The sequence below is a fragment of the Carcharhinus amblyrhynchos genome, chromosome 30 (genome assembly GCF_965287045.1).
Source record: "Carcharhinus amblyrhynchos chromosome 30, sCarAmb.v2.hapA, whole genome shotgun sequence".
NCBI classification, from domain to species: Eukaryota; Metazoa; Chordata; class Chondrichthyes; order Carcharhiniformes; family Carcharhinidae; genus Carcharhinus; species Carcharhinus amblyrhynchos.
In genome coordinates this window covers 27,586,249-27,606,229 of record NC_137353.1, presented here as the reverse complement: position 1 = coordinate 27,606,229, position 19,981 = coordinate 27,586,249, and the positions used below count along the sequence as shown (strand labels likewise).

At 45.5% G+C, this 19,981-nt stretch overlaps 1 protein-coding gene across 3 annotated transcripts in view; it reads left to right on the top strand.

Annotated features, from left to right (window-relative positions):
• Positions 1-19,981, top strand: part of LOC145360088 (F-box only protein 2-like) — a 77,700-nt gene extending 57,719 nt beyond the window's left edge. The window contains exons 1-6 of one of the 3 annotated variants that reach the window (XM_080215040.1): positions 1,378-1,456; positions 4,208-4,494; positions 9,657-9,783; positions 14,833-14,928; positions 18,034-18,169; positions 19,115-19,981. In XM_080215040.1, coding sequence (XP_080071166.1) covers positions 4,245-4,494; positions 9,657-9,783; positions 14,833-14,928; positions 18,034-18,169; positions 19,115-19,249 — 744 coding nt within the window. In that variant the 5' untranslated portion in view covers positions 1,378-1,456; positions 4,208-4,244 and the 3' untranslated portion in view covers positions 19,250-19,981. Of the gene's footprint in view, positions 1-1,377; positions 1,457-1,634; positions 1,710-4,207; positions 4,495-9,656; positions 9,784-14,832; positions 14,929-18,033; positions 18,170-19,114 lie in introns of those variants that run through there. The other 2 variants (XM_080215041.1, XM_080215039.1) reach the window with 2 other exon arrangements.

Sequence of the window (19,981 nt, the reverse complement as noted above, 5' to 3'; positions counted from 1 at the left end):
AGATTGTGGGAGGAAACTGGAGCACCCGGAGGAAACCCACACAGACACATGGAGAATGTGCAAACTTCACGCAGACAGTGACCCAAGCCGTGAATCAAACCTGGGTCTGTGGCGCTGTGAGGCAGCAGTGATAACTACTGTGCCACTGTACCTCCTAGGTCTAAGAAAGCCTAGGGAAGGCTAAATTTAATCCCTGACCACTGCTGAATTGACTCAGAGTGCGATTGGGTAGATTGGTGGAGGGAAGTTGGAAATTCAGATTTGGAGGCCAATTCAACATCTTTGGGCTACAGGAGCAGAAGAATCCATCAGGGTTCCTGGTCTGGGTGACATGCCAGTGATTCAGGCTGGAAAGTTCATTGGGGGAGAAAATCAGGAGCCAGTTTGCCCACGATGCCTCTGGTAGTCGAATAGTTTGCTAACAAGCAAAGGAGAAGCTGTTTTGTGATATAATATGGCATTTGGCACTGGGCTGAGCAAAATCGAATGAGTTAATCAGGTGAATCCAAGCTCTATTTCTAGTTACTGCATTGGAAATTCTTTGGGATGGGATCTGTCGGAGGAAGCTCGGACAGAACGTCTCCTCGTGGAGATGATAATGTAATCTGATCCTCTGTCCCCAGTATTTGCAAGTCTTATTCCCACCTCAGACTGCCAACCCTTAGAGTGAGATGTTAAACTGAGGTGAATCTTCCCCCTGGCGACCAAGGGAGGAGAGTCAAGAGTTCTCTCAATGCCCCAAACCATTCACAAAGCAAATGACCTGGTTCAAATTGACACTTCTACTCTGAAGAAAAGACTCCAATTATCCATTCCGGATCCATTCGGAGTGGCACAGTGGTTAGCACTGCAGCCTTACTGCTCCAGGCACCTGAGTTCGATTCCTGGCTTGGGTTGCTGTCTGTTGCACATTCTCCCTGTCTCTGTGTGGGTTTCTTCCGGATGCTCTGGTTTCCTCCCACAGTCCAAAGATGAGCAGGTTAGGTGGATTGGCCATGCTAAAGTTGGCCCTTAGTGTCAGGGGATTAGAAGGGTAAATACTTGAGGATTACGGGGATAGGACCTGGCTGGGATTGTGGTAAGGGAAGACTGGATGGGTCGAATGGCCTCTTTCTGCACCGTAGGGATTCTATGAATTGACAGATCGGCGTACACCTCACTTGCAGCAGGTTAATGAAATGAAGGGTGACGGGGTTGTGCAGTGTTATTCCAACAATAAAGCCTCTAAAATTAGATGTGAGGGGAGAACTCTGAGCTAGGCCAACCTGCAATTCCATTAGAGACCGGGCTGCTTACATGCCACTGGTCTTTCAATTACTTCCCATCTGTTAAAGTTGCTGACGATGGCAAGCTCCTGCCCTCACAGAGCATGTGCAGCAAGTCATTGCTGTTGAGTGTGTCAGTGGGACAGACCGAGGCTCCAGAGGCTGCGGGTGAGTCTCCACGACAACAGGCCGTAAGTAGCGGGACGCAGAAGACGGCATGATTTGTAATTGAAAGCAAGGGCAATTTTATCTTTCAACCGGGAAGGAGCGGTAAAGCAGTGAGGGCAGCAGTGTAGGACGCCATCAAGATTGGAAAGTATATGAGAGGAGAGGAGTAAAGATTTGGTGATCTGTTGATGCTGAGTTTAGGTTTCTTTACAAAGCTGGAGGAGTGTTAGAATTAGTTCAAAAAACAGGTGTCTGCTGGGACAGATTTGAGATGAGGTACAATTTTTTTCATTGCTTTACGCCTTTCCAGTTCAAAACAAAAAGCTGAAGATTTTCTGCAGACAAGGTGGTTACACCATGTTCAGGAATAGAAAGGGTTGCAGTGAGCTGATGTGAGTCACGCCATGGATTTATACACTGGACTGTGTTTAAACCCTGCAATGCAGACTGGGCTGGAGACTTGCCAGTGCTACAGCACCGCTGTTACAAGCCTGGCTTCGCTTTTCAACCTCAGTTTAAACGCTGGACCTTTGACACCCTGAGGTTAGCATTTTGATAACCTCACCGGTTTCTCATTGCAAAGCTCACTCAACCTGCACAGGCGGACGTGGTGATGGGATGAGGTGAGGCTGGGTGGGAGGAGACTTACATGGAACAAAATCCCCAGCACGGAGTTAGACTCAGTCCGCTGTTTCTGTGCTGTAAGTACAATTACCGGGAAGCCCAGTATTAATTTAAAGAGATATATTTGATGAAGCTCTGAGTGTTGACTGAAGGAACTGAGTGTGCAATTGGTGAGCTATCACATCAAACTGTACATAATGCATGATAATATGACATCTGTACGATACTGTAATAATTGCAGGGTAACGTATTAAAATGTTTTAATATAAATTAAAGACAACAGGAGCAGTATCATGGGGAATGTCAGCCTCAAACATTCTTTTGGGCATCACAGCAGGAGTGACACAGGGATCCGGTCTGTCCAGCCCTTCCTCCTGTGACATTATATTATGCTGCAATATCAGAGCCCTCTGCCAGATCGCAGTGATCTATATCACAATATCCATACCGGCAGGCCTTGGGCATAGGGGCAGGCCTTGGCTACACGGGCAGGCCTTGGCCGTAGAAGCAGGCCTTGGCCATACAAGAAAGCCTTAGCCATACAGGCAGGCCTTGGCCACATAAGTAAGCATTGGCTATACAGACAGGTCTTGGCTTTACGGGTAGGCCCTGGCAATCCGATGGGTGGGAATATTGTAACATTGGTGCAGCCCTTTTGGTTGGCTTCTCCATGTTTCCATGAGGTTTTAACAATTTGTAAATAAGGACACTTCCCCCAACCCCTCATCGTCCCAACCCCCCCACCCCCCACTCCTTCCCTGCCCCCACCAATACTTCTTTGGGCCTCTATTTTCTCTGGCTCCCTTGTCCAAATGTGACTGATCTTACACTTGCCTATATCGAAAACCACTTGCCACATTTCCCCCTATTTTAACCCATTCAATACCACTCTGTAATTTCATGCTTCCAGTTCCAAGCCTGGGTGGCAAGTTGGAAACTTACGCCCTTCCTCATTCCCAATATTTCTTTTAGGCTTCGACTGAAATTAAGGTTCATTTCAAACCTGAAGTCAAACTCGTTGGGTCTTGTTGCGACAGAAACGGGAAAGCTGAGAGGTAACCCGATAAAGATCCGTAAGAACTTGCCAGCTTCCATTGACATAGACATAGAGAAAATATTCTCAAAGGTGGGCGGATTTAAAACGTGGACCAGGACTTTACAGTCCCGCCATGGTGTCCACCGGTCCCCTCCCCACTCCCAACCATTCAGCAGGGGCTGTAAAATCCTGGCCTGTGAGCCTTATATATAATTGTCACGATACATTAAATCCAATAGGGAACTCAAGAACTTCTTTACCCAGAATTCCTTTTAAAAATTCTTTCATGGGCTGTGGGCGTCGCTACATGGGCTAGCATTCATTGCCCATCCCTAATTGCCCTTGAACTGAACGGCTTGCTGGGCCATTTCAGAGGGCATTCATGAGGTTGGCAGAATTTCCTCCTTAAAAGACATTAGTGAACCAAATAGATTTTTTCCGACAATTGTTTCATGGTCATCGTTAGACTTTTAATTCCAGAGTTTTTAATTGAAATCAAATTTCACCATCTGCCGTAGTGGGATTCGAACCCAGGTTCTTAGTCCTCTAGGTTTCTGGTGATGGGTAGCACTGCTTCTTCACAGTGCCAGAGACCCGGGTTAAATTCCAGCCTTGGGTGACTGTCTATGGAGTCTGCACACTCTCTGTGTCGGTGAGGGTTTCCTTCGAGTGCTCCGTTTCCCTCCCACGCTCCAAAGATGCGTGGAGTTACAGGTATAAGGTGGAGAGGTGAGCCCAGGTAAAGACGCTCTTTTGGAGAGTCAGTGCAGACATAATGGGCTGAATGGCCTCCTTCTATGCCATTGAGAAAGTGGAATATTTTTTACAGCATTGAGTAGTTGTTGGAAATAAAATAAAGGAAAACTCATGTAACTGAGAAGTGAATAGAACGATATCCTGATAGGATTGGGTGAAAAAGTGTGGCAGAAGGCTCATATTGGCTGCCATGGGCCTGATGGGCTGAATGGCCTGTGTCTGTGCTTCACATGTATAATTCTATACTTCTATTGTTTAACCAAACATATTAAGTCAAACAGCTCTGCTGATGTATTTTGCCATGATGCCCATCTTATTATCAAAATCTAAATCAATCTCTTTGAAATATTCTTCACAGCCTCAAACAGAATCACGCCCGGAAGCCATTTTGAAATATGGCCACCATGGAGTTTTTACCTGAGCAGGTGTTGCTCAAAATCCTCTCCTACGTCCCCCCAAAAGAGTTGGTTTTGATCTGTAGACTAGTCTGCCAACAATGGAAAGAGCTCGTGGACAGACTAAACCTCCAATTTCCCGTTGAAGGTTTGCCAAAGCAAAATCCAGATATAAAACCCGAAGACTGGGATGCATTTTATTTTTGTACACCTGGACCTAAGAATCTAATCAAGAACCCATGTGGAGAAGGTTTGTCCCAGAAACTTGTATAAGTTATAAAGTTATAAACTTGCTTATGCACGTTAGACTGGAACTTATCTTGTATTCTCTTTATGTCTCATTTTGCATTAAATGGTCATGACGTTGATATGTAAAGGGATCGAGAGGAATAGGATTAGGCCATTCAGCCCCTGGAGCCTGCTAACCCATTCAATTAGATTGTGGCTGCTCTGTACCTCCATTCCAACCGCCCTGCTGAAGATTCATTTATACTGTTACACATTAAAGATCTATCAATCTTTTTAATATGTTCCAATTGTCCCAACAACCCCACAACCATTTGAGAATTCCACACTGTATAGAATCAAGGAATCCCTACGGTGCGGAAGGAGGCCATTCAGCCCATTGAAACTGCACTGGCAACAATCCCACCCAAGCCCGATTGCTGTTACCCCATGTATTTACCCTGCTAATCCCCCGACACTAAGGGGCAATTTATCATAGCCAATCAACCTAACCCAGACATCTTTGGACCCTGGGAGGAATCCAGAGCACCCAGAGGAAACCCATGCAGACGTGGGGAGAATGTGCAAATTTCGCACAGACAGTGACCCAAGGCTGGAATTGAACCTGGGTCCCTGGTGCTACGAGGCAGCAGTGCGAACCACTGTGCCACCCTCCTGATCATTTGTGTGAAAAAGTGTTTCTTGGTTTCCTTCTTAAATGACCGAGGACTAATTTCGCTCTTAGTTTCTTCACCAGAATTTCTGTGCATCAACGCTCTTGAATTCTTTGATCGTTTTACCAGGTCTGTCAGATTGATCCCTCATGGGCGGCACGGTGGCACAGTGATTAGCAATACTGCTTCAAATCCCCAGGGACACGGGTTCGATCCCCAACTTGGGTCACTGTCTGTGTGGAGTTTACACATTCTCCCCCTGTCTGCATGGGTTTTCTCCGGGTGCTCCGGTTTCCTCCCACAATCTGAAAGGCGTGCTGGTTAGGTGCATTGGCCTTGCTAATGTGTCCCTCAGTGTACCCGAACAGGCACCAGAGTGTGGCGACTAGGGAAATTTCACAGTAACTTCATTGCAGTGTTGTGACTGGTAAATTTATTTCTATTTGAACTTTATTCCAACCCAATCAAGTCAAATTAAATCCAATTCAGAGTCTCAACAAGTTGGGACATTCCCGATCCAAGCTGACAAGACAGGGCTCTCACCTCCTACCTTGGGCTTGGTCTGCATGATCCAAGCTGATTGGAGCAGGCATAGCTCCTCCTCCAAGGCTTGATCTCATTTGCATCTTAGCCAAAAGGCCAAGATGCAGCTTTTAAAAATTGCTTTAAATGAAGCTAAAATGTAACCTAATGACTTCAACCAAGTGCAGCATGTCCATACTACACTTAATCTTAGCCAAAAGGCTGAGAACTTTAGAAACACATTTCTCTAGGAAAACACTATAGAAATGATCCCTTTACTTGTGACTAGTAAATATACTTTTTTTTATTTATACTGAGTAATATCCAATCTATTCAGCATGGTAAATTCAGCCTTAGCTGCACTCCACCCACCTGGGTTGCAGGGAGGGAAAGAAAGGGCAGCACGGTGACACAATGATTAGCATTGCTGCCTCACAGCGCCAGGGACCCAATTCCAGCCTCGAGTCAATGCCTGTGTGGACTCTGCACATTCTCCCCGTGTCTGCATGGGCTTCCTCCTGGTGCTCCAGTTTACTCCCACAACCCAAAGGTGTGTGGGTTAGGTGCATTGGCCATGCTAAATTGTCCCTTAGTGTCAAGGGGATTGACAGGGTAAATATGTGGGGTTACAGGAATAGGGCCTGGGTGGGATTGTGGTCAATGCAGACCCGATGGGCCGAATGGCCTCCTTCTGCACTGTAGGGAATCTGTGAAGTGAAATGAATGAAACAAATGAAATGCATTTGTATAGCACCTTTCATGGCCTCAGAATGTCATAAAATACTTCACCTGCAACTGACTGCTTTAACTCCCAGGAAAAAACAGTAAAATGGGGAAATAAGAACATTTAATCTCAACTGTTCTGTTTTCCCCTTCTGGGCTAGGAAACATGGCAGCCAAACTATACTCAGCAAGCTCCCAAAGGTATCAATGACCAGTTCTAGTGATGTTGGTTGAGGGATAATTATTGGTCAGGGCACCAGGGGCCACCCACCTGCCCTGCCCCGCCCGCAGGTTTGAACATAGGAGGGCGAGGCAAGTAAAATCCAGTGGGTTGCCTTCCGATGCTTTAAAGCCCCCACCCCCTCCTCCCCTCCACCTCTTCCACTCCTCTCCACCCCACCCTGAGGCAATTTATTTCAAATTTTATCAGGGAGTTGCCAGGTTGTCCATCTGCCTCGGGCCTATTGAGGCCCGTAAGTGGACAATTAATAGCCTCTTGAGGGTCTCATCTTGTCGCCGTCTGTATTTTATCCGTGGGGGTGGAGAGCCCGTGCCTTGCAGGAAACTGGCAGCTTTAATGGCATTGGCTGATGTCAAGAAAGGGTGAGGCTAACTTCCTTTGGGGGCCTCAAACTCCTTTGGGGGCCTGGTGAGCCCATCAGAGGCACCCCCTCTCCCTGAGTCATTCCCCACATCCTATTATCCCTGAAAGTGAGAACGGGGCCTTGGTTTAACATTTCATCTGAAAATAGCACCCCTTACAAAGTGGCACTCCCTCTGTTCTGCACCGGAGTAAGAAGTCTCACAACACCACGTTAAAGTCCAACAGGTTTATTTGTAGCAAAACATAAACCTGTTGGACTTCAACTTGGTGTTGTGAGATTTTTTACTGTGTTTACCCCAGTCCAACACTGGCATCTCCACATCATGATTGCACCGGAGTGTCAGCTTTGGTTTGTGCTCCAAGTCTCTGCAGTGGAGTTTGAACTTATAGCTTTTAGACTGAGGGGTGAGACTGATTCCCACTCATCCCTGACTGAGAAAAAAAGAACAAAATAAGGCTGGACACCAATTGTTATCAATCACCATCCTCTGCTGGAACCGCTTGTGTGTGAGTGTTGGTTGAGGATAAAGTGGAGCTTTGGCTTTGCCACACCTCATTTTTGGGACATGGGTGTCATTGCCTGGCCCCTCATTTATTGCCCATGCCTAACTGTTGTTGTACTGAGTGGCTTGCTAGGCCATTTCACAGGGCAGTTGAGAGTCAACCATGCAGTGGCACGGTGGCACAGTTGTTAGCAATGATGCCTCACAGTGCCAGGGACCCAAGTTCAATTCGGCTTCTGTGTGCAGTTTGTTCATTCTCCATGTGTCTGCATGGGTTTCCTCCAGGTGCTCCAGTTTCCTCCCACAATCCAAAGATGTGCAGGTTACATTGATTGACCATGCTAATTTGACCCTAGTATCAGGGGGATTAAGAACATAAGAACATAAGAACATAAGAAATAGGAGCAGGAGTAGGCCATCTGGCCCTTCGAGCCTGCCCCGCCATTCAATAAGATCATGGCTGATCTGTCGTGGCTCAGTTCCACTTTCCCGCCCTCTCCCCATAACCCTTAATCCCCTCTCTTATCAAAAACCCATCAACCCGCTTCTTAAAAATATTTAGCGAGGCAGCCTCCACCACTTCAACGGGCAGAGAATTCCAGAGATTCACCACCCTTTGAGTGAAGAAGTTCCTCCTCAACTCCGTTCTGAACCGCCCCCCCTTTATCTTGAGGCTGTGCCCCCTAGTCCTACTGTCTTTTTTGAGCGGGAAGAGTCTTTCCACCTCTATCCTATCCATCCCATTCATCATCTTATACGTCTCAATGAGATCTCCCCTCATTCTTCTAAACTCTAATGAGTACAAGCCTAGTTTATTCAGCCTCTCCTCATAGCTCAACCCCCTCAACTCCGGTATCAGCCTAGTAAACCTCCTCTGCACTCCCTCCAAGGCCAACATATCCTTGCGCAGGTGCGGCGCCCAAAACTGCACACAGTACTCCAGCTGCGGCCTCACCAATGCCCTATACAGCTGCAGCAAGACCTCCCTACTTTTATATTCAATTCCCCTCGCTATGAAGGCCAGCATCCCATTCGCCTTCCTGACCACCTGCTGCACCTGCAGGCTGGGTTTTTGCGACTCATGCACAAGGACCCCGAGGTCCCTCTGCACCTTGTGGGGTTATGGGAATAGGGCCTGGGTGGGATTCTGGTCAGTGCAGACTTGATGGGCCAAATGGCCTCCTTCTGTAATGGAGGTATTCTATGATTCTTTGCCATCAGTGGAAAGAGCTCGTGGACGGACTAAACCTCCAATTTCCCGATGAAAGTTTGCCAAAGTAAAGTCCAGATATAAAGCCTGAAGACTGAGATGCACTGGACTCACATATAGGTCAGACCAGGTAAAGACAGCAGACTTCCTTCCCTAAAGGACATTAATGAACCAGATGGGTTTTTCCAACAATGGTTTCATGGTCATCAGTAAATTCTTAACTCCAGATATTTTTTATTGAATTCAAATTTCACCATCTGCTGTGGTGGGATTTGAACACGGGTCCCCAGAGCATTAGCTGAGTTTCTGGATGAATAGTCTAGCGATGATACCGTTAGGCCATTGCCTCTCCCATCAGACTCTTGGATGTCACTGCCTTTCAAAATGGCCACTGTGTGAGGTGCCAAGAACCTCAAACCCACAACTAGAACCAACACAAGAGAGGAACTGAACCTTAAAGATTGGACAGAAAGAAACGCAAGTGGAAGATATTTGCGTCTCCTTAAAAGGAAATAGACAGAAACGTAGAAACTTGAAGCGGGGTGGGCCATTCAGCCCTTCGAGCTTGCTCCGCCATTCATCTTGATCATCAAGCTCAATATCCTGATCCTCCCCTTCCCCCCATATCCCTTGATCCCGTCAGCCCCAAGAGATAATTTCCTCTTGAAATCAGACATTGTTTTGGCCGCAACTGCTTTCCACACATTCACCACCCTCTGGGTGAAGAAATTTCTTTTCACCTCAGTTTACCCCTTATCCTCAAACTATGACCCCTATCTCTGGATTTCCCCATCATTGGGAACATTCTCTCTGAACTTATTCTGACTAACCCAGTTATAATTTTAGAAGTTTCTATGAGAGTAACACACAATCTCCTCGACACTTAAGAATAAAGTCACAGATGGTGGGTCAATTCTCGGAGTAACAATGCATCTTTTCCATTTTTGACAGAGGAATTCTCTTTCTGGGAACTCACAAACAATGATGGAGATGGATGGAAGGTGGAAGATCTTCCAGGAGACAACGGGAAGCCCTTTCCGAATGAAAAGATCCAAAAATATTTTGTTACATCTTTCGAGTAAGAATTCCAAAAATATGAGATCACTAGAGTTACTGCATTAACATAGCGCCTTTTGTTTGATTTGTCCAGCTGTGTGTGCCGGCCCTGACCTGGTTCCTCTCTTACATAAAATAAAAACAGGAAATGCTGGATAGACTCAGGTCTGGCAGTATCTGTGAAGAGAGAAACAGACTTAACATTTCAGATTGGAATGATCCTTCTGCAGAACTGAAACAGGGTAGCAATGTAAACAATTTTATAGATTTGGAAAGGGGCAGAAGGAGGTGAGACAGAATGGAAGGCCAGGGTAGGTCAGATCTTATGTCCCGGACATGAAACCAAAGACCATTGTGCCATTATGGATGAAGAGTATTAACAGCGGCAAAAGGTGAGATAGCAGAATGCGGTAATGGGAGCGACTGAACAGTCAGAGACATGGTTCGGCATGACGGCACAGTAATTAGCATTGCCGCCTCACAGCGCTAGGGACCCAGGTTCAATTCCCGACTTGGGTGACGGTGTGAAGTTTGCACGTTCTCCCCTTGTCTGTGTGGGTTTCCTCCTGGTGCTCTAGCTTCCTCCTATAGTCCAAAGATGTTCAGGTTAAGTGGGTTGGCCATGGTAAATTGCCTCTTAGTGTCCCGGGATGCATAGGTTAGAGAGATTAGCTAAATTGCTCCTTAGTGTTAGGGGACTGTCAGGGGGATTAGTAGGGTAAAGATGCGGGGATGGGGCTTGGATGGGATTGTTGTTGGTGCAGGTGCAGGTTCGCCTCAAAATACTTTGAGGTCAGCCAGTGTGGCTTTGGATGACCAACTCTCTCTGAAACCCAGAAGACTCTCTCACCTACATTCAGCTTCTAGGTTAGGAGAGGTATTTCCATGTTCCTGGGTTCCCCTTGCCGTCATTGAGCCTAAACTTGTGCTGAACCCCTTCACTCCCCAATGATTTAAACCCAGCTCAGTCACTGCATTCCCCTCCCCATGTCCCTCCTTCCCCAACACAGGCTTCTCTAAAGTTCCCCCAAACATCTATCCATAACTCCTCATCCTTCTGTGTATGCTGCCTACCATCAGCTGGTGTGGGATCAGCCTCCCTTACCCCCACCAATGCCTCAGTGCTGTCAGGTTGACTATCCAGCTTCACATTCTGGACAGTCATTCTACCCCCAACTCAGCTGAACATTCAGAAGACCAACAATGAACTCTGCTTGACCCCGAGCCAACTGCATCCCCCTCCCTGCCAGTCACTCACCTTGGCATCCTGTTTAACCCAGACCCAAGCTGCCAACCTCACATTCTATAGTATACCTGGCCCTCTTTAATATTGTTCAGCTATAGGTTATACCTCAACCCACCGCTGCCACCATTATCCAGATAGAAACAAACTACTGTGAATGCTGGAATCTGAAACGAAAACAGAAAAATGCTGGAAAATCTCAGCAGGTTTGAGAGCCCCTGTGGAGAGAGAATGGAGTTAACGTTTCAAGTTAGCATGATTCTTTGTCAGAGCTCCTCACCATGGATGTCCAATTCCTCTATATCTCCATTCCCCACCAGGGTAGCCTGAGATCTCTTCGCTTCTTCCTCGAACAGAGGCCTGAACAATCCCCATTCACCACCACTCTCCTCCATCTGACAGAACTTGTTCTCTCACTCAACAATTTCTCCTTTAACTTGCCTCACTTCCTCCAAATAAAAGATGCGGCTCTGGAACTTGCATGGGTCTCAGTTATGCCTGTCTCCTTAAGGGGTATGTAGAGCATTCCCTGTTCCAGTCCTACTCCGGCCCCCTCTCAGAACTCTTTCATCGGTACACAGCTCTGATGAAGGTTCATCCTGACTCGAAACGCCTCTATTCTCTCTTCACAGACGTTGTCAGACCTACTAAGATTTTCCAGCATTTTCTGTTCTTATTATCCAGAGAAATCTCGACTTGTTTTCTCACATGTTACAAAATCTAGCCTTACCTATGGGCAATTTCTGGAGTTCAGTGGCACCAGTCATGCTCATCAATGTCTTCTCTTTATTGGAATCCAGAGGGCAATTAGAAGACAAACCATTTCCTTTCTAAACGGCATTATTGAACCAGTCAGTTTTTACAACAATCTAATAACCACAGCTTCATGATTATTTTTCCGCACTCTTTCAATATTGATTTGATCTGATTTCAAAATGGCTGCTGTGTGATTGGTATTGATATTCTGGATTACTCTGTAACATAACCATTGGGTGTCTGGTTAGCTCAGATGGCTAGCATGTTTCTCCGAACAATATAACTGTAAGAACTTGATTCCCATTCCAGCTGAGGTTGACTTAATCCAGGTGTTGCAGTGAATTATTGTTTTACTGCTGAACACACACACAGATTATAGAGCTTGTCAAAACATTCTATTTACCTAAATGGTTATAGTGAAATTTGTAGACAAATTCAATATAAGGGATTTTTTTTGCTTTCTTCGATGGCTTTTAAGTTTAATTTCCAATATATCCCGGGTTCAATTCTGGCCACGGGTTACTGTGTGGAGTTTGCACGTTCTCTCCCCGCATATCTGCGTGGGTTTCCTCTAGGTGTTCCAGTTTCCTCCCACATTCCAAAGATGTGCTGGTTAGGTAGATTGGCCATGCTAAATTGCCCCTTAGTGTCCAAAGATGTGAGGGTTAGGTAGATCAGCCATGCCAAATTGCCCCTTAGTATCCAAAGATGTACAGGTTAGGGGGATTGTCCATGCTAAATTGCTCCTTAGTGTCCAAACATGTGCAGATTAGGTGGATCGGCCGTGCTAAAATTGACCCTTAGTGTCCGGTGGATTAAATAGGGAACCTGCATGGTGTTGGGGAGGGTAGAGGCTGGGTGAGATTGTGGTTGGTGCAGACTCGATGGGCTGAATGGCCTCCTTCTTCACTGTAGGGATTCTATGAATATGATTTGGGGCCTGTCTCTTCACCCCATGCCCCTGAAGGTAATGGCAAACTGTCACCGACAGAAACGGCCAGGAACAGTGGTTCCAGGTGAAGCAACAGCAATCATAGAACCCCTACAGTGCAGAAGGAGGCCACTTATCCTATACAGCCTTCACCGACCCTCCAACAGAGCATCTTACCCAGCTCCCCACCCTATCACTGTAACCCCACACATTTACCCTGCTAATCCCCCTAACTTACACATCTTTCGACACTGGAAGGCAATTTAGCATGGCCAATCCACCTACCTCACATCTTTGGAGTGTGGGAGGAAACCAGAGCACCAGAGGAAATCTATGCAGACACAGGGAAAACGTTCAAACTCCACACAGACAGTGACCCAAGGCAGGAACTGAACCTGGGTCCTCGGCAGCAGTGCGAACCACATGATGCCACCCGGGGTGTCAAGGGGCTGCCTTCAGGCAAAGCACGGGGGCTGTATAACTACTATGCTGTCAGACTTACATTTCCCAACTGTGTGGTCCATGGAAACAAGAACTTGAACGCCCCTTCTGAAAATTTGGCCAAGCAGTTTAAGCAGAAATACACCTGGTCTCAATAAGTGGGCTTGTTGTTATCTATCATTTGGTCACTTTGAGGAATTCATCTCAGAGATAGAAACACCTTTTCCAATTTGGTCACCCAGGAGCACAGGTGCCGAGGAGTTAGATGCTGAGTAAATCTTCATCCTCTCTGGCTCTTGGGAATACGTCTCGGTGTCAACCATAAAGTGGAGCATTTTGTATCGCCCATGCTGACTGAGAATACTGAATACTGCATGTCGTCACCATCGCCTGGGACAAACTGTTCTGAGATTCCCTGTAGAAGGAGGTGATGGTCCAGTGGTACTCTTGCTAGACTATTAATCCAGAAACTCAACTAATGTTTTGGGGACCTGGGTTCGAATCCCGCCACGGTAGATGGTGGAATTTGAATTCAATAAAAAAAAAATCTGGAATTAAGAGTCTACTGATGACCCTGAAACCATTGTTGATTGTCGGAAAAAACCCATCTGGTTCACTAATGTCTTTTAGGGAAGGAAATCTGCCATCCTTACCTGGTCTGGCCTATATGTGACCCCAGAGCCACAGCAATGTGGGTGACTCTGAACTGCCCTCTGAACAAGGGCAATTCGGGACGGGCAATAAATGCTGGTCAGCCAGTGATGTCCCTATCCCACGAATGAATTTAAAAATGAATTTATATAAGATCCTTTGAGTCTGTGACTAGTGGGCAGCACAGGAATGGAGTGCTTGGTTGATAGGCAACAATATTATCATTTAGATTAGAGGTACCTTTTTGGGTTCCAGTTAGACTTTATATTTATATAATCTTATCGGTTACAAGAGTGCCACTTGGATAATTGTTTTTCTGTCAAGGGGGAAGCCCAGTTTCACTCTCATTAATCTGTCAAAGTTAAGCAGAGGACTTTAGAGGGTGCAGATTTACTTGAGTGGTACCAGGGGTAAGGGACTTACTTGGAGAGACTGGAGAAGCTGGCCTTATTCTTCTCTGAGCAGACGAGGTTAAGTGAGGTTTAATCACTTGCAAATTATGAATGGTTCCGATCAAATAGATTGGGAGAAACTTTGCACTGACAGGGAAGTCGGTAACCAGATGTCCCAGATTGAAAGTCACGAGCAAAAGAAGCATGTGGAGAGATGAGAAACTCTTTTATCATGCATGTTGTTCAGATGTGGAATGCAATGGTGTGAAGAGTGGGGGGAGCATGTTCAACAGTAACTCCCAAAAGAGGATTGGATATATCCGTGAATGATGACAGTTTGGAGGAAGAGCAAGGCAGTGGGACTAATCGGATGTCTCATTCAAAGACCTGACACAAGCACAATGGGCTGAATGGTCTCTTTCTGAGCTGTAAGATTTCATCATGCTTGAACCCGTATAGCCAACAGACTCATTTTCCAAAGCTGAGGCTGATATCCAGTTTGATCGTTCCCCACCTGTTCGTGAAGTGGAATTCTTCAAAAGCGTGAAATCGGTTCTTCACATTCAGTCTGAAGCAGCTGGAGGCAGCTGGCTTCCTCTCAGCAGCCCTGTGGAGAGATATAAAGGGCTAAATTTGTTTGATTTTTCTCTCAATTAGGTGGTGCCGAAAATCTCAACTAATTAACCTGGTCTCGGAAGGATTCAAGGCGGAGATACTGGACAGCGTTCAACCCCCTATCACAGTGAGGGACTGGTGAGCATACTGTAAAGCACAATCACACTCCATCACAAGAACACAAAAACCCAAGTAGTAGGAGCAGGGGGTTTAGTCCGTTCGGCCCCTCGAGCCTGCTCTGCCGCCACATAAGACCACAGCTGATCTGGTTGTGGTTTTAATTCCACTTTCTAATCTGCCATCCCATCCCCATTTTGATTCCCTTGTTGATCAAAATTGTTGTTATAATTGACTCTGTCTATATTTCCCACTGCAAAGCAGCCAGCATAATTAAGGACTCCATGCACTCCAGACATTCTCTCTTCCACCTGATACCATCGGAGAAAAGATACAAAAGTCTGAGGTCACGTACCAACCAACTCAAGAACAGCTTCTTCCCTACTGCCATCAGATTTTTGAATGGACCTATCTCGCACTACACTGATCTTTCTCTACACCCTAGCTATGACTGTGACCCGAGCTATGCACTCTCTCCTTATCTATGAATGGTATGCTTTGTCTGTATAATGTGTAAGAAACAATACTTTTCACTGTATACTAATATGTGATAATAATAAATCAAATAAAATAATATTTCCCACATTTGAGTTGGAGATCAGTGGGAGATATTTGTCTCCTGATGCACTTTGTAAAGTTACAGCTCAGTGGGCTAATGCTTCGTGCACAATCACACCAATTGTGCAGACCAAGAACATTCTAAGTTTGCATGTTGAGCTGTTGTTATGTAACACTTGGCTGGCTCGAATTGTGTGGATGAAATCAAAAGAAGAGAGGAGATTAACCAGAGTCGCCTGAGATAAGTGCACATGTAGATAAAGGCCGTAATTCTCTGGCCATGCACACCCTACTGCCGCTGCCAGCGAGCATGGAGAATTTGGCACTCAACCAAATCTCCATTCACAGCAACAGGACTGGAAAAACCCAGTCGCAGGCGAGGTAGGAGAATGCCAGCCTAGCTGTCAGGGCAAGATTGGTTTGATTTGATTTATTATGGTCACATGTATTTAGATACAATGAAAAGTATTGTTTCTGGTGCTATGCAGACAAAACATACCATTCACAGATACAAAGGGGAGAAGGAAAGGAGAGGGTGCAGAATATAAAGTTGCAGTTACTGATAGGGTAAGGAAAGAGATCAGCTTAATGTGTGGTAGGACCATTCAAAAGCCTGATGGCAGCAAGGAAGAAGCTGTTCTTGAGTCGGTTGGTACGTGACCTCAGACTTTTCTATCTTTTTCCCAATGGAAGAAGGTGGAAGAGAGTTTGTCGGAGATGGGTGGAATCTTTGATTCTGCTGGCTGCTTTTCTGACGGAAGTGTAGACAGAGTCAATGGATGGGAGGCTGGTTTGCCTGATGGACTGGGCTATGTTCACAACCTTTTGTACTTTCTTGCGATTTTGGTCAGATCGCAAGAAAGATTGATTTGACTGTGATACCTTTCATCAATGAATAACCAACTTGGCAACACCTGCCATCCAGCCCAATAACTCTTGGTCACATTGGCAAGAGCCCTGAAGATTGTAGGCACTCACTATGCAGTACCCGGTCTGACTGAGCATTGTTATATAAGGGGAGAAGGCGGAAGAGAAATTAAATTGCATTCCTGCACACAATCATTTTAGTATTACATTTACAGCTTGTGATTAGTTGTATTTCTAAAATGAGCCACACATTTGTGATACTGCACAAAGAGTGTTTGGTTTCTTATTAATTATTTTCTCATCCTCAAATTTATTACACAATCTCACTAAATAGATTCAAGTTCACGGTTGTTTGAGTGCAGGTGAAGGGGGCTAATCTGTTTGTTCAACAGCAGCCTTGCAGAGGCTAAAGAGGGTGATGGGAGAGGAAGAAGGGGGAGAGAGAGCTGTGAGAGAAAGAGAGGTGAGAGGAAGATGGGGAGGATTGGGAGGGGTGACAGGGAAGGAAAGAGAAGGGTGGCGAGGGTTGGATGGAGATGAGGAGGTGAGTGGTGTGGAGGAGAAGTGGGTAAGGAGAGGAACAGAGGGGAAGAAAGTAGAGACAAGGGGATGGTGATGAGGAAGTATTTGTGGATAGTGTTATCTAAGAATACAGTGGGATATAGATCAGTTGCAAATATGGACGGAGAAATGGCAGATGGAGTTTAATCCAGGCAAGCGTGAGGTGCTGCACTTTGGGAGATCAAATGTTAAGGGTAAGTATACAGTTAAGGACAGGACCCTGAACAGCATTAATGTTCAGAGAGATCCTGGCGTTCAAGCCCATAGCTCCCTGAAAGTGGCCACACAAGTAGATAGAGTGGTAAAGAAGGTGTATAGCATGTGTGCCTTTATTGCTCGAAGCAATGAGTACAAGAAGCAGGACGTTATGTTGCAGCTTTATAAAACTTTGGTTAGGCCACGCTTCAATTCTGGTCGCCACATTACAGGAAGGATGTGGAAGCTTCGGAGAGGATGCAGAAGAGGTTTACAGGATGTTGCCTGAATTAGAGGACATGAGGTTTAAGGAAAGACTCTCTAATTGACCTCAGGATGCACTCTCCAGTTGATTCAGGATGCACCATCTTGTTGACCTCAGGATGTACTTTCTAGTTGACCTCAGGGCATATTTACTCAAACTCTCCTATTCCTTCAGCAGCAGCCATAAAGTGACAGGTGAGAACAAAGTTAGCTCTCCTTAGACTTCACAGCTAAAAAAACCTCACGGTGCTGCAGACCCCAGTCAATGGCTATCACAACGAGTTAAATAGAATGTCCAGCATTAGAAACAGCTCCGACTACTCCAGTGCTGTATATGCTCCACACACGCTTCCTCCCATTCTGCTTCATCTCGCCCTATCAACATATTCTACTTCTCTCTCCCTCTTGTGAATATATTCCCCTCTCATGCATCTAAGCAAGTCACCTCAACTGTTGTCTGTGCTAGCGACTTCCATAACCTCTTGGTAATGAAGCTTCTCCTGAATTCCTTATTTGATTATATTTATTACCTCCTACCAGCGAAGACCCCCACAGCTATTTCTAATAACTTTTGAATTTCAATGTCTACATTGATGAATATCTCCGGATAGCTACTGAGTTTCTCCCTGAAAGATATCAGTGATGCTTTGCCTGCAGTGAATTATTCTTCTTCATCCCTAGGTACGCAGGGAGGCACGACTCTGGTTTTGATTATGAACTACACGTCGAACTTCTATCTGAAGACATGACTATGATCCAGGAGTATAGAACTGACTCAATTCATGAGCCGCAGTGGAGTGACGCAGAATGGAAGGAGGTTAGGTTAGGCACTGATGAAAAATCAGTCAATCCCTCTTCTACTCTTGTGGAGAGTTGTAGTTAAACAGGAAGGGAAGTCGGAGGGAATGCTTGCTGTTGATATTGCAATCTTTAAAACCTAGGATTTGTCAGACATCAACAGCTCTGGTTCAGCTGCATCAATTTCGATGCCTGATTTCAGTGTGGCACAGTGGTTAGCACCGCTGCCTCACAGCACCAGGGACCTGGGTTCGATCCCCGGTTTGGGTCACACTGTGGAGAGTCTGCATGTTTTCCCTGTGTTTGCATGGGTTTTCTCTGAGCGCTCTGGTTTCCTCCCACAGTCCAAAAGACATGCAGATTAGGTACATTGGTCAAATTCTCCCTCAGTGTACCCGAGTGTGGCGACTAAGGGATTTTCACAGTAACTTCATTGCAGTTTTAACATAAGCCTACTTGCGATTCTAATTAAAAACTTTAAACTTAAAGAATATTTCTATTGCCTTGAAATGTTTTACTTTGTTAAAAGGTACTAAATTAATCCAAGTTGTTGTTGAATGTGACTATATTCCCAATGTTTAAAATTATTGTATGGGCATCACTGATGAGACCAGTGTTTGTTGCCATTCCCTAATTGCCCTTGAACTGAGTGACTTGTTAGGCTTTTTCAGAGGGCAGTTAAGAGCCAACCACAGTTTTGTACATTGGTAAGGATTGCAGATTCCCTTCCTTAAAGGGCATTAATGAACCAGACAGATTTTCACAAGAATCGATGATTGTTTCATCATCACCATTACTGAGGTTGCTTTCAATTCCAGATTTTATTAATTGAATTTTAACTCCAATAGCTGCCATGCTGGGTGCTCCCAGAACATTAAGATGAATTTATGGATTGTTGATGCCATGATATTATCGCTCTGCTGCCATCTCCCCTAATTAATGATTGACTTTGCTTCATTTGCAGATATCAAACACTTTCACAAACTATGGGCCTGGTGTCCGATATGTAAAGTTTACACACGCAGGAAAGGATTCACAGTGTTGGGCAGGATGGTACGGAGCCCGGGTCACCAACAGCACTGTCACCATCGAGCAATAACACTGTCCCAGGACAGATCACCCGATGCTTTTTGCGACTGACTTTGTGCTATTTTTTATTTAGCGTGGCATGAGCTGCATTTCTCCAGCTGGTCCCAGTACAAATAACTTGTATCATTGGACAGAGGTGGTGTACTATCAATACCATTTACATCCAGGGAAATAGATGCCAACTTAGCTTGGTGGGAGTAACAGCAGGGCAGGGGAGCTAAGTTCGAGAATACCAAAGAAAATCCTCTCTCCCCTCCTTCCTCCCATCTCCACTTATTCTGTTAACTCCTATGAATACCTCTTGTTCCGCATTAAGTGCCAACTGGGAAGATAGCTGATGCGGATACCGTGGTTTATTTTAATCCACCTGACGAAGAATCCCAACCCGGGCACATGCACTACACAACACTATCTTGCCTTATTTAACCTGTTCGGTTAGAATTAAAAGCTTGAAAGCGGTTAGTGAATCTGCTGAGAAGCTGATAACTCTGCAACTGAAAGTTCAAAGTATGAACAGTTCTTGTGTTTCCCCCCATGCTGTTCTTAAACCTATATTGGTTTTAAATGGAACAGGATGTGGGATGTTTTGAGGCAACTCTATTTCTTCAGTCAATCAAGAGTGTGCCAGAGAAGCAACCATTTGCATTTTAAAAGTGCATCATCAAAGTTGTCAGGAAATGGGGAGTAGAGCAATGCACTAAATGGATCTGACACTCTGTTATTGCAGTAAGAAGTCTCACAA